The following is a 15910-nucleotide window of genomic DNA, read 5'->3' as shown; positions in this document are numbered from 1 at the left end:
TTATGAAATCTGAAAGAACATGTACAAATTGTAATTCCTAGAGGAAATCAATGATTATTTGATGAAAATTGGGTTTGAAATGGCTGAGATATCCAAACCACCTTTTCTTACAATTACTTTGTTTTACTTTGTTTTTGGATGTCTCAGCCATTCCAAAACAGATTTTCATCAAATAAAGTTTGAATGGTATGTTATGTACTATTTCATAAGTGGTTTCTTGGTATCTCACAAAAAGTTAAAAGCCCAATCCTCATATCTACCAATACTATACCATCCCTTTAAAATACTCCTAAGATGATAGCAACTCTTGCTGCAATGGAAAGTGTCATGGTAATGACAAGGGTCCTGCTTCCTGATTGGCTGTTGCTACGGAAGTTGAAATTTCAAGAAGGGTTGCTATCCTGACATCTTTCATGAAACAGGCGCTCAAGATAAACAAACATGTACTTTTGAGAAAACTGGCTTAGAAGAATGGATGTGGCCAAGAGTGCAGAAGACTAGTAAGTATTTGCACAAAATACATGCAGGTTGACTTGAAACACTGCAGCTGTTATTTGCTTTTTAACCTCTTGAAGACTGGTCCCGAGTATACTCGGGCAGGTGTCTACACGAAATGCATGTTATGCAAATCAGCTTGTTCCAAGTGGGTTAAGAACCAGTAGTTTTGAATTTTCAAACATTTGCACACTTTGAATAACAATTCTAAAATTTCATATATATACAAGTAATATATATATATATATATATATATATATATATATATATATATATATATATATACATATATATATATATATATATATATATATATATTTACTTGTATATATATATATATATATATATATTTTTTTTTTTATGGTGTTATATTTTTTCTCTTTTGTTTTTGTTTTTTTACCGTCTTCGTCTTCAACTTTTTCAGCGTAATGTTATAACTGATAATGCGGTGTCCAATTCAACACATATTAGTGGAAACACCTGTCAAATGTTAAATGCAGAAAATGTTGTGCACAGCCTTGAAAACAAAAATATGCAAGATAGTGGAGTTATCAGCAGTAGTTAGGCAACAGTACTCTTCCTATCCATTTACTACATAAACATTTAAGTACTAACATATAACTCACATTTTTAGTTTTAATATTAAAAAGTAAACTAAAATCAAAACCATACCATGCAAAATATTACAAGCATACGTTTATAGAAATGTACAAAATTGTCGTTTGAAGGAAAAAACTCAAGCAGAGGAGTTGCTTGCTATCTGGGTGTGGCAAAGATGATGCAGTTAAGTTTGCTCTATTCAAGGCTCAGTTTGAGAGGAAAGCGAAGAGAGAATAGACACAGAATATGACCCAAGAATACTAAAGAGTGTGCACCTTAAATATACAAGTCCACAATCAAAAGGGAATGAAACTCAATATTAGCAAATACTAATAGAACACATCAGCAAAGTTTGAGGGAAATCGGAGCATCCATTGAGAAGTCATGCATTTTCAAAGTTTTGGTGCAGGTACCACTGGATGAGAAGACTACTGCACTTCAGTTCGTGAAGTCACATGTGTTTAACAACATATAGAAAATATAAGGAAAATTCCACAAGATTTCATTTTTTTATGAAAAGCATGTATTCCAGCGATTTGATACTGACTGACATAGTCAGGGGTAATACAATTCCCCCTGCTTTCTAAATCAGGTATAGTCAGTGCTCTTTTATTATGCAAGAAAAGCGAAAATACAACCTTGTATGTTGAATTTTCTTTATCTATTCTTTATATCATTGTTGATACATGACATCACAAAGCGTTGTAGTCTTTTCATCAAGCAAAGACTGCACCAAAACTTTGAAAATTCGTAACTTTTCAGCATATTGCCCACTTTTCCTCAAACTTCACTGATGAGTTCTACTAATTCTGCTCTCAATTCACATGTACATTTGGGTTACCTTCCCTTTTAAAGGCAACATCATATCTCTCCTAGTTGTAAGTTTTACACAGTGGACTCGCCAGAGAAATGTGGGGGGGGGGGTGGGGAGGGGGAATAAAAGTCAATGTGACTTTAATCATCAAGTACCAGGTGTCACTGCAGTCAATATTGATATGCTATTGACCTCTGTACAATGAGTTATGTCTAACTCCATGCATATATTTCTCGTGGCCCCTGGGAATGTCCTTGAAATAAGTTGATTGGGATAAAGGTCAATGGTCATTCATATATTGTAAAAAAAAAAAAAATGGCATGCACACCTGTGTGGAAAATATTGCATGCACAGTTACATTCACCATTTGAGCAGACTTAGGAATCCACACCACTGTATCAATGCCAATACTTTCTTTTGATTTTTCTTTTTGTAACCATTCATTCATCCTTAAACTTACATTGATCATTTTTTTTTCTTTTTCTAAAATACGTAAAGGATTTTTCTTATCTGTAGGGCAATTAAATACTTTGACCACGACCTCCTTTCATTGACTGCTGTGAACATGTCACGATCAAATTGAATTAATCAATGAAATGCTCTGTGATGCTCAACAATGCCATCACCAAGTTTGACTAAATTTAGCTCAATACTGAAAACAATTTATGTAACAGTTTATGTACCAGATCTCTTACAAACATAAGTTCACTTGCATGATTTTAAGTCTGCTACGGAGTGGATACATCCGACTTGGTTTGCATTTACGAGAGGAAATCTTATATGTAGGAACACTTACAATATGAATTTTTGATATATCTTGTCATGAAATTTGGTCAGAAAAATTGCCAACAGCTGAACGAAATGCACACTGTTGACTATTGATCAAAATTGAAAGGAGTACGATTGTGATACATTTTAATTCCTACCAAGGCATCTCTGGCTACAGTGTTTGTACATGTCTACGAGGTGAGCATGTGCAGAGGACTGTGTCAGAGCAATGATGGAGTGGGGGGTAAAGAAACTAAAAAGCTGGCTGTACCAGAAGGACAGGGAGTAGTCCCCTTTGAAAGTCTCGCTCTCCCGGACGAGGAATGTGCCGTCGCCCTGCTGATAGCGCGTCAGCAGCTCCTCCGCCACCATCCGCGGCTGCTGGTCGGCGTTCGTGTTCAGCTTCCCGTGAAACCAGGGCTCTGAGTAATGCAGCTCCTCGTTGGGCGTGGCCTTTTTTTTTTTTTTTCATCATCATCGGGGCATCGGGAGGAGACAGAAGAAGATGAAACGAAAAGAAAAAATAAAGCAAAGAAACATGCAAAACTAAATGTGTGTACCGCTTGGCAGAGAGAGATATATATATATCTACAGCATCTTAGCATAGCAAGCATTTTTTTTTTTTTTTTTTTAACTCAGTATGTTTAGCACTGAACTACAAAGCAATACCATGCATCCCCATTTGCAGCATCCCCCATCCAGAAGCTCACAGAGCATGGACCTCAATCACAACCCAGTCTGCTTTGTTTGAGCCACAAGACTCCAGACCAACACTGGACATGATGGTCGTCGACCTTACCGGCAGCCGGCCACTCTCGTCAAGACGGTACTGGTGTTGGGCGGCTTTACGGCGAGCTATCTGCTGTGCAGCAAGCCTCGCTGATGCTTTGTTACCGTGGGAGGAGATGACAGGAACCATCTTCGATTCGAGGGCTCAAATTTGACACAAAGTATTTCCAGCATACAAAAACATGATTATTACCGACAGCAAGCAGAGCGAGATATACTGCACAAGCCAGTATTCACTTGCCTGATGGCTAGCATGATGTGCAAAAAGGCCGCAAGAGCCTGAGCTCAGTGTAAAAGCGCAAGAGAACTATTCTTGATCTATCTTTCAACGAAAAACAAAAAGTAAAGACTCCGCATTCATTTTGGCGTGAACGAATTGGATATATACCAAAAGGAAATGCTGTATTGATCTTGATTCTGGTCACTCAGGCGCACAATGAATGTGCCATCTTCTCGCTTGGACTGCTTTAGGAGGTCTTCGGCCACGGACGTCCCGCTGCGATCTGCCGTGCTGAGCCGGCCAAAGAACCAGGGCTCATGGTAGTGTAGCTCCTGGTCTACCACCAGTGGCTGGGAATCATGTGATGGTATGATAACGCAAGTCTGCAGTCACACCATCGTCTCGCATCAAAGCATAGCGAGTCTCACATAATTAATCTGGGTTTTCCCACACATAATCTTTTCAAGTTACAAATAGTTGATGCATCACCAAACTGATAATGACAGGAAGACTCTTACCTCCTAAGATATCAGTAACTCTAAAAGTGGAATTTTTTGCCCAACATGAAATCAAAGCAGAAACAGAATCACACACATTGTATTGCTTGGTATCAACCAATGTAGATATAATACTAGTTCATGTTTGAAGAATTTGATCCCAAAATTGGTCATATTTAAACTTTTTAAAGTCCATCATCAGACAGAGCAAAATAAAACCTGTCCCATGGTACCTTACTTGTTACAAAACAAGGAATATGCTTGATGTTACAACTAAAACTATCCCATATTTTCTTGTCATTTTCTATGTTTCTTTTAGCAGCTTTAATAGCAAATACCTCAAATTCACAAGAATGGAGTTAAATCCTTTTGCTATCAAACTCTTCATATTGATCCCGAAAAATTAAAAACACATGAAATTTATCCTCCGCGGCCAAGATTGAAAAATTCCTTGTGGAAAAATTTCCACTTCTACAGTACCTTGACATCTCAAGATTTCATTTGAAAATCATCAACCATGTCAGTGCCCATCCACAGATCCTAAACAACATAAGATGAATTCAGAATCTATCAAAATCACATAATTATGAACCGTTTTTTGTATGCCTTATCACCTCATCTCTCCGGAGTATAAGTTAGCAAGAGAGAGAGAGTATGTCATTCCAGTCAAATTCTTAAGGTTTTATGCATGTGTGAGAATCACATTAACATTCAATTCAATTCAGTTCAATTCAAATTTGATTTGATATCCCTCGTAAGTCTTCCTCGTAGGCGAAATGGCCCAAAGATAGGCTTCAAATCCATGTTGTATGCAAGTATGTATCAAGTATCACTGAATTATTTTCAAACTGTGGAAGCCAATTCCCTTCCTTCGACCCTACCGAATTTCCAATCGTTCAGGTTTTATTTCAGCCTGATTACTCTTGAAGTAATCAGGAAACTGATAACCAACAACTCTATGTTGAGTCACTGACAACTAGCTCATTTTCTGAACAAACTGTCATGCTTTATAACAGCCAGGGAAATCTCTTGTACAAAGTCAGTAATGGACATAATTTTTCTAATCTAGCCTCATCACAACAATCCCTCACAAGCAAAAACATACAATTCTAAAATGCTGACAATTCAAGACCTCGATACTGACATGAGTCATCTCATAAACAGTCTAGATTTTGTCATCACTGCCAACCATCACTATCATCATTACTGACAGATGATTGTGATGATAATTACATCATTATCATCACAATCATCTCAATCATCATCATTATCGTCATCCTCATCATCACCACCACCATCACCATACCCATCATTACCATCATCATCACCTCCTATCATAACCATCATCACCATCATAACCATCATTATCACCATCACCACTATCACCACCATTATCACCATCATCACCATCATCACCATAACCATCATTATCATTATCACCATCACCATAACCATCATCACCATCATCACCATCATAACCATCATCACCATCATAACCATCATAACCATCATTATCACCATCACCACTATCACCACCATTATCACCATCATCACCATCATCACCATCTCCATCACCATCATCACTATCAATATCATCACCATCATCATATTCACCCTCTTTACCATCATTACCTTCATCAACACTATCATCATCATCATCCCAAGCAATTTCATGTTTGCTGTTACCATGCCTACCATCCACCATTGAAGACCTCAATACTAACACGAGTCATCTCATAAACAGTCTAGATTTTGTCATCACCATCAACCATCAATATCATCATTACTGTCATGTCATTGTCATCATCACCACCAGCATCACCAAGATTACTATCATCCTCATCATTACATCATTATCATCATAATCATCACCATCATCGTTATTGTTATCATCATCATCATCCTCACAATCACGTCATTATCATCACCATCACCATCATCATCATCGTCACCATCACCATCACAGACCTCCCAAACTTTCTGACTGAAAAATAGGGATGATTTGGCACCAAAGTAGGAAAGGAAGAGCAGTTCCCATAGGAGTGTGTAGTAATATTATCAAGAAAAATAGGAAACTCCTCCTGAAACAAGAGCTGGGATGGTCAAAATTCAGATTCTTTCCTCCAAATTCAGAATGGTTGGGGGGTCTGTCATCACCATCATCATCACCATAATCACCATCATCATCATAATCATCGCCACCATCATCATCATCAACACCATCACCATCACCATCACCATCACCATCACCATCATCATCACCATCATCATCATCATCATCATCATCATCATCATCATCATCACCATCATCAACACCATCACCATCATCCTCACCATCATCCCAAGCAATTTCATGAGATTGCTGTTACCATGCCCACCATCTACCATCTCACTACTGGTGCCTTACCATATCTAGCTGACTGGTGTCATCATCATCATCCTGATTGGTCTGAGTGTTCGTCTCCTCGGTGTAGTACAGCTTCGTGTCCGTCAAGACAAAGAAGTGGGGTGCCCATTCTTGCTGTGAAGTTAAAGATAAACAAACAAATGATGAACAAACTAATGCCTACAGATAAAATTTGCCTCTTTTGATTTATTTGCTGTTTTTAATATTTGTTTGAAATCAAAATAAAATTCAGACTTGATCCGAATGGTTTTTAACTCTGTCATGGTGGTCGTACTAGCTGGTGTAGTTTGAAATGAATGACAAGCTACTCAATCAGAGGAAAGGCTTCGTGAGATGATTTGCCAAAAGTTACATACAATATATCGTCGCTGGGGCGACAAGACCTCGTATCTACAAAATGTCAAATGTTCAGGAGAGCCAAAAAACATGCCGGCCAAAGCACTGTGGCGAATGGGATAGCCTTTCCTTTGACATGCCGTGGTGGCTTCATTTTTGGAGTAAGACAGTTGGGATTTGGACAGGACATCACTTAATCCATTATTTAATCCAAAAGAGTCATTTTCACCAAAATTGCAGATACAAGGTCTTGTCACCCCAGCGACGATATGTCACATGGGATGAGTTCCCTGCAGTTACTATGGAAATCAGAGACAGACAATTTACTCACATCTTGAGGATCTTCCAGGAGAAGGATTCCATTCCTGACAGAGTTCCTCAAGTCAAGGTCAGAGACTGTGCAAAATGATAAAAAATTCACACGGCAAATTGTTACGTGACATGATCATCCATGAAAATCAATGAAAATGTTAATGAGCATGTGAAAGCTGGTGATAGTTGTATGATGTATTTCCTGCATATTTGCTTTCATTAAGGTATAAAACAAGAAAAGGTTATATAAACACATCATGCATGCAGTGAGTTGAGAGGCTAAAAGAGCTTCTATGGTTGCTCACGTCAAGTTCTGTGAGTAGATTATAATCAGGCAAAGTGCACCAAAGGTCTTATTCACTGTTTCAGGTATTGATGGAAGCATGTAATTTGACACGTAGATCCGTGTTTATGGTGAGCTCTTTACTGTTGCTGGTTATTGTCAGGTGTCAAGCAGAAACGTGATTAATAACACTGCAAAAAATAAATGGGACAGACCTCCTTTTTGAGTAGCCATTTTGTTGACCCTACTATGGTGAAGCAATTCAGGCTTTTTTTTCACAAAAAAAAAATGACAGTCATCCTATGCAACACTACATCAAAACCAAACAAACCAACCAGTTGATGCTGTTAACCCGTTCCATACAGGAACCTGGTGGTCTGTGTATTAAGTCTATGGGGTTTTCAGAATTTAGTATGGAACAGGTTATTCTAATTTTAGAAGAAGACTGCATCAATCATAGGCTTGTATCTTTGGTGCCTGAGAGACAAAACAGCATAGCAAACAGCCAATTGCTTCCTAAGACTACAGTGCCCAAAAATCAAGGGTCATACCCATGGAAATGCTTAGCACCTTTTCCCAAGATTCATCTTTTTTTTCTCTCTTTACTCAATGCATCATGCTTTACCTGCTTTTTTTTTTAAAGGGTGAGGGATTAACGTAAGAATGTCTAGCATTTGTTATTCAGTCATTTCTCTGCTCCTACAGCTCTATTGATTGGATGACTGAAAAAGACAAAGGAAGCGGGTGATTACTGTCTTCTGCTGGCACAGTGAAGGTTTCGTTGCCGTTGTCAGGGAGCTTCTTGTGCTTCAGGATGATCTTCCGCTTGAGCTCGTTGACGGTCGGCAGAGTGTTGGCGTCTCGGTTGGTGGGTTGAGTCAGGAGATCGTCTGCAGGGAGAGAGAAAGGTGAGAATTCAATCAGACGCAGGGCATAGGGAGGTGCAGGCAAGACGAGAAGTGTTTATCGTATGTCGTGGGTGTTTGCGGAATCAAGGCCTTGCTCTGTGCAGAGCAATGAATGACGGTGTGCTTGTTCGATAAATGAACAACTGTGAACAGACTTTATCAACACTATTCTTGCAGTCAATTTAAACTCTCACGAGGAAAACAGGGTTCCTAGGCCCCCGATTGTGTGTGTGTGGTTTTTTTTAGGGGGGTGGGGGGTTGTGTGATTTTTTTTTTTAATGGATTATTGTAAAGTATCTGCAACACTTTTGAAATTGTGCCTCTCTCTGATACAGAGCCCAGTTTTGGATGAAGGATAAGTGTTGATTGCCTTTTACTTTACTTGAAGATTTTGAGCACCTTCTTTGATTGATTCTATTATTTGGGGAGAAAACAGAATATGAGAGATTGTCCTTCTTTCATCATTCCATCAACTCATCCACAGAGGGACACAGAAGCTCCAAAATGATTCCCACCACTATGAATCTTTAACTCTTTACGTGCCATGGTGGAAGCCCCCTATGTGCCACATTATTCTGAGACACCAATGTAGTCAAGCTTTGAGAAAACCTCCTGTTTTTGCAAGTCTCTGTAACTTCTATAGATTTCTGTTAAGCTGGACATGTAGCGAGCAAAGTTGTAGAGAAAATGCCAAGCTTTGCTTTGATGAAATTTTTATAACAAATCGATGGTCGTTTTTCTTTGAAATGACCAGTAGCTACATTACTGTAAAGGCATGACTTTTGCACATGAAACAGTGCCAGAAACTTAGAATTTACACGCAAATCTATTAGGGAACACAATTTGATAGTTGATCACCATATAAAATGCAAGCTGTATGTGAGACGAATGGGAGCTTAAGAAAAGCTTTCATTGTACTGCAGCATTTGGCAATTATCGATAGGTTTGGGCGGGTTTGTGGGTTTGAGCAGGATATGTGTAAGTTGGCACGCCGCTGACTGAGTCGGACGTGCGAACGTGGCACACAAAGAGTTAGTTCGTATGAGTGCTAACGAGAACTGTGTAAAGAGATATCAACAGAGACTGTCTGGATGCAAAAGATTCATTGTTTGGCCAGAGGTAGCAGGACGGGCATCAATTCACTTTTCGAGGCGCACTGACTCCTGAAGTCATTGACAAAGAACAGGCTTTTCTTGTATTACGATGGTAATTTTGCACGTTTACTGGTACTGTCAAATTTCATCACTTACAAATTTAGTACACTGTAGTATGATTTTTCACACGCACAAGGACTCTTATATTTTTAGGCGCTCTTGGCGGTGTGTTTGACATATTTCCTCTTCGGACTTTTTTTTTGGGGGGGGGGAGGGGGCACTGTGGGTGCAATAGGAGGAGATAACAAGGAACTTTCACACTGGGCCAGCATAGAGTTGTGTTGTGTGCCAAAATAGACTGCGCACTCATAAAAAAAAAAAAAGAAAAGAAAAGAAAAATGAGAAGATGAAGAAATGTATGGGTAAGTCTTTAGATCCAGCCTAAAACTATTTTTTGACTGACTGGCTAAGTAGCATACTTTTGCATAGGAATTGGTGCATAACAGTGTAGTGATGCGTACTATTGCAAAGGTAATGTGGACTTGAGACTTGAGTATAAACTGCAAATTTTCTACATTCTATGCTCTATGCAGAAAGTATTAAAAAAAAAATTAAACATATTTGATTCTATGCGTCAGTCTGTGCTGCTCTGAAGCTCAGCGTAGGTGGTACGTAACACGAAGCAACTCTATGCAGGCCAGCTCTGAGAAAGCCCCTTACAGCAGTATCAGGAGGACATTGATACATGTATTGGTATGCACAGGTCTGATTAATGCATGCCACATGGAAAGGACCTCCAACACGTGAGTTTTACTTGCCTTTAAAAACCTGCTGAAACAAGTAAGCCATGTTCCTCTGCTGTGATAAATTGCAGTGATTCTCAATTGATAAGATGATGGGAAAGCTGTGGGGAAAAAAAAGAGGGAAAAAACAATAAAATCATCTTGCAGTGCAAAACAACCATATCTGACATCTCTGAGGGAATTCATGCATGACAAAACAATAGTTCCTCTAACTTGAAAAGGCACATTTAATAAGTGGCATCATCAAATAGCACATATCTGCTAGAACTGTAGAATCAACAACTCTCATGATAACCAAATGATAGACCAGAGTGAAGAACAACTTGCGTCATTCTAGAAACAACACGACGAGTTCACTGCAAAATAAGTTATTTCCATCCTAGTTCATTTGAGATATTTATGATGTACAGAGTTTCAATATATTACTTAGAATAAAACAATAATAAGTAGAACAGAGCCCTGTTCGATGAAGAGTTATAATTGATTATAAAGTTGATTTCTATGGTAAGTCTATGGCAGCCTGTGTGGAAAGGAAATTTATTATCGATTATATCTTTTGATAAAACGGGGCCCTGATGTCTGACAATTGACTCACTCTGTGGTGACCCAGGCATGTTCCTTGATGGTCTTGAGGACATCATAAAACTTGATCTTGGTTGTTAGGGTGTGGCCATGATAGATGATGGGCAGGCTGTCGGGACCATCCCAACAATCCACTGCCAAAACAGACAAATATATAAACAAACATCAAGTACAGCATTCTCACACACAGGTATTCATTGTACATACATGTAAATGTGCAGAGACATTGATCATCACAATTGTGTGCATATTTCAATATCTCTAAGACAAGAACCTCCTATTAATGCTTTCAAAAAGAACTTCAAAACCCACCTTTTTCATTTAAATTGTCAATTGTTTATACATGTATGTATACAAACGTATATTGTTTGCTTGCTTACTGGTCTTACGTTATATCTTCTATGATACTCTGTTGTAATGTAACATTCTGTTTCCACAGTGCCATGAGCATCTTTTTAGGAAGAATGAGCGCTTTATATGAGTCGCTCTATGATTATGATTATCATCATCATTATCATTATCATTATCATTATCATTATCATTATCATTATTACCATCATCATTATCATCTACTCTACATGGCTACTACAAGGAAACACTTAAAATGCTACTGAGCAAGCTACCGCAGGACCGGCAATTTCAGTCCATCCAAAGGACGAGGCAGTTGAAGAAGATGCCTTGCCTAAAGATACAAGCACTGCTGCCACCAGTGGACTGCATGCCAACCTCACAGACCTTTCTTATACCATTGAGTGTCTTGTGTCATTTTTCACAGAGCTAACGATGGCTCCTCAATAGTCATAATAACAATGAACACTTGGGAACATTTTCCACCATTTAATCTATAGGGGAAAAAATGCCACCAGAGGAACGTTAGAATCCAAGACCTCGGTAGTATTTTTATCGGCAATAAATATATCATTCTCATCTTACATCATGATGACATTTGTTTGTGTAATCAGAGGGAAAGTGACACCAAACCCAACTGTGTTTAAAGATGCCTTTTAAATATAATATTTCTTTTGAATATAATATTTTCACCATTTGTCCAACATGGTAGAGAAAAGTAAAATGAATACTAGGTTCTTGAAATAAAATGTAGTTCAGTCAGTGGTCAAACATTGCCTTCCTGGCTACTGTCAAGTCATCGCACAGCCACGACTGTTGCCATGGTTACTCACACTCTAGACATCTGCATCCCATTCGTAGACACCTGGCATATGCCTCCACCGAAGATTCACTGGACACCTGATCCCCTGTCAGATACCTGATACACCGAAGCATTGAAAAAAAATAACACTTTGTTGGATCAATCCACTGCTCACACAAACTTGGTTGGTCTTGTATTCAGTCTAGGATGCTTTCAGGGGGCATTTCATGAAGCATTTTGTCAGATATCTTTTCTGACAAACTGTCACAAGCTACTGAAATCCTTGCATCTGATTGGCTGAGAGCAAATTTGTCCGACAAGTTTGTCAGACAAAACGCCTCATGAAATGCCCCCCAGGATCTTGTGTGGGGAAGACTGATCCAGTGAATCATGATGTCTCACAATTAACCCTTTTTGCACCAGTGACTCTGGACAGTGCGCACAATGAAAAGGAGTTTTCTTTGCCAGTTGGCACATGTGGCAAACAAAGGATTAATCCCCAATCTCCAATGAGTGCAAGATGCAGGGATGCCAACCTTGTTAACAGCACTGCAGTATACCTCAGGGCTAAAAAGTTGTACTTTTGGTGGGAAAACAAAATTTTTGCCTTACTGCAATAGATGTGTGTATTTATATAATTTAGGAAAAACAGTATTTTCCATGAAACGTGCGGTAATTTTAACAAAAACAAAATACCCACACCCCCTCAAAAAACAAAAAACAAAAAAACAGCATAAAATACTGCAAATAAAAACAAACGGTTGGCATCTCTGAATATGGGCAACAAAATCTTGTAATCTGGCCTCTACTCATGAAGGTAATCTGCGCAACTTCCAGCACAAGTACTGTGAATGCGTATAATGCCCTTAGCTTTGGACATAAAACAAATTCAGCTTAACTCCTATTAAACATACTGGAATAGAAAGGAACATGATTAGTATGTATATAGCCAGAGAGAACTACTCCAATCTTAGTTTTAACTTCTGCAATTTGTTTCTCCTACCTAAGAATTATGATCTCTTGTGTGTGTTCCATAAATACAACTAAGAAAAACAATTCATGGAAACTGTGGCTCTGTATTTACACACTGACCTTGCACAAAATAGCCTGTTGACAAAATTTTATATTGCATCGTTCAGAAGACTTTGCTATTTACAGCATTTGACGGTAGTGTTGTCATTCAAGTGAGCTCTGTTTACCCTCAATATAGTCAGACTTCTCTATGGATTCAATTCTTACGTGTTGTGCGATGATGCTATCCAGTAATCACACAGCGGCCTGTCCATGTCATCTGACACGTTGTCATAGAAACGATTCCAGATTTCGTTGTCCTTGGAGTACAAATAATCTACGAACTGAGAGGGAAAAGAAAGAAACCAATCAACCCCATTATTTATGAGCTAGCTGTGAGGTTTTCTTCACCACAAATATTACAGCAAATCATATAAGACGCAATATGTTGACCTATAAAAGTCAAAGCAAACAACTTCCTCTATTGGTTAAACACTTTCATTATGAGGACTAGAAGAAATCCCAGAGAAGGTTCTCTTTCCCTTGTACAATTTTGAAACGAGACTAATATGTTTCCAGAATTTTGCTCGAAACAGCCACTCCAGCAGTGTGTAAAATTCCCTTTCTCCAAGAATTCTCTGAGGTTATCTCAACCAGTGAAACAATTACAATATGACCGCTGAAGAGCAAAAGATATTCGGATACCTCCACGACAACCATAAGCACAGACACAGGTATCATGGCAGAGGAAACATTTCTCGTCATTTCACTTTCATTGCATTAACCACAGTGAGAATTTCACTTTTGAGTATGCTGCTGGGATTGCAAAGAGCTTACTTTGTGTGAACGTGTTCAGAAGTTCTGGAAAAATGTCACATTTCCCATCAAACAATGCATGCTTGATTAAGGTGGTTCCTAGCTTATACTGTCGTGCCCTCTGATTGCACATGCATATGTCAGTCTAATTACCAATCACAACACCAAACTTGTGCCTGAGGAAGGCCCTAAAGAGCACCTACTACATGACACGAAAACCCTCATCTAGTCACTTGGAGTTTTAACATATCTCAATGAATCTGTGGAAATATTTGTACAGACTAGAGAAAGAAATAGGAGATATATGCATTGGAACATAAAGAAATCAGGAGAATATGATAATCAGGTTTTGTGCAAGTTGGCGACAATTCCACATGTGTCTCATACCCAAAGTTCTTGGAGTATTTCATCCAATTTTTCTTGGGGTTAAAACACTCTCTTTTCTGGGATTAAAATATAGTATGGCATCAGGCCAGATTCCCCTCCTGACATGCAAAGAAGGTGAACCATGTAAACAAACAAACAAACAAACACACAAACACACAAACAAACAAACAAAAAAGAAATATATATATATTTTTTTCTGTGCATGAAAAGTCTTTCAGGACTAGAGTAAGTAAGGTCTCAGCCCCCCCCCCCCCTTCCATGTGACTTCACTGACCTCTGGTACGGTGAATGAGAGTTCGGCATCCGACTCTGGAGAGGGCCTACCAGAGTCCACAAAGTACCTCCTGATGTACTCCTTTACCTCCTTGGGGTTGTTTGCCATGGGGTCCTGGGAGGATGGCAGTGACACACGAAAACAAAAGTTATGGTAACGACGATGATGATCGGGATGAGAATGGTGATGATGATGATGAAGATATTGACAATGTTGATGAAGATGATCATGATAATGATGAAAACAAAGATGATATGATAATGATAATGCTGACAGATATTATGATGATTTCAATATTTACAATTTATCATTATCATCAAAAATACATGTCCTTACCTCGCACAAAATAAATCACATTGAGTAACAACCAAGTTATTGGACTTATTTGGCACATTTTGCAAATGTTTATCCGGTCAGAGCGCTAACAACCCTGTAAAAGATGAGGCAATGACAGTAACACTACCAAAACCTATACATGTGTCTTCTACTTCCCGTATATATGCAAAACTTCAAGGTCCATTTAACAATTTAGCTTGTAAAGTACACATATGCAGGACTTCAAAAATGCATCCGGTTACTTTTTTTTTATATGCCGCTGTATATCCAAAGCATCTTCCAGAAACTATATCAATAGATTGATACCACAAAGATATTTTTTTTTAAGTACTCGTGGTAAATTCTGAAACTTCCTGATAAATTTTCACAATATCTATTTGTAATTACTACTGCTTGAAGAGGATTGATTCTCATTAACCATGATGACTTCAATAGAAGCTTTGTCAGCCCACAAGAGTTTCCGACACTCTGTCAACCATCAAGAGCAAATTCCTGTACCTTCTGCTCCTGAGCAAGGAACCTGATGAAGTCGTTCAGCGTTACCCGATTCCTGTCGAAGAGATCGGAAGAGGTCATTGATAAGTGATAATCTTAATCTCTTTCCTATGTTTCCTCTTTCATTCTTTCCTCCTCTCCTTCTTTCTCCCCTCTCATATATAACTCATTCTCCATAAACTCTATCTCTCTATCTATCTATCCATGTATCAATGCACTCTACATATTCATATATTTTTTTCTATATATCTATCTACTGTATTTATATACATGAACATATATATATATATATATATATATATATATATATATATATATATATATATATATTTTAATCTTCTTATATTCACAATATCCTGACATAAAATTTGAAGGTAGACATAATCATACATATGCATAGCTGGCAATATAAAAAAAATGCTAACACAAACAATCTTGGAGTTGAATAAGCCTTTGAAGTTTGACAAAACTTGTATCACATTATGACGTCATATACTATGAGCAACTCCAGTCCTGCTTTTTACCACGCTTTT

The 15910-nt window shown here is 38.3% G+C and overlaps 1 protein-coding gene across 1 annotated transcript in view; it reads right to left on the bottom strand.

Moving 5' to 3' along the window:
* Positions 1-15910, bottom strand: part of LOC140233506 (1-phosphatidylinositol 4,5-bisphosphate phosphodiesterase gamma-1-like) — a 97929-nt gene that overhangs the window by 23229 nt on the left and 58790 nt on the right. Inside the window, exons 9-18 of the mRNA XM_072313625.1 lie at positions 15381-15432; positions 14547-14660; positions 13298-13413; positions 12090-12175; positions 10922-11042; positions 10342-10427; positions 8274-8411; positions 7258-7322; positions 6591-6704; positions 2949-3130 (exon numbers count right to left, since the gene is read on the bottom strand). Of these exons, the coding sequence (XP_072169726.1) occupies positions 2949-3130; positions 6591-6704; positions 7258-7322; positions 8274-8411; positions 10342-10427; positions 10922-11042; positions 12090-12175; positions 13298-13413; positions 14547-14660; positions 15381-15432 (1074 nt within the window). The remainder of the gene's footprint in view (positions 1-2948; positions 3131-6590; positions 6705-7257; positions 7323-8273; positions 8412-10341; positions 10428-10921; positions 11043-12089; positions 12176-13297; positions 13414-14546; positions 14661-15380; positions 15433-15910) is intronic.

The sequence above is a fragment of the Diadema setosum genome, chromosome 9, assembly GCF_964275005.1.
Source record: "Diadema setosum chromosome 9, eeDiaSeto1, whole genome shotgun sequence".
In the NCBI taxonomy this organism is placed as follows: Eukaryota; Metazoa; Echinodermata; class Echinoidea; order Diadematoida; family Diadematidae; genus Diadema; species Diadema setosum.
Note: the sequence above shows the minus strand (reverse complement) of the source record. Positions and strands in the feature narration are given on the sequence as shown.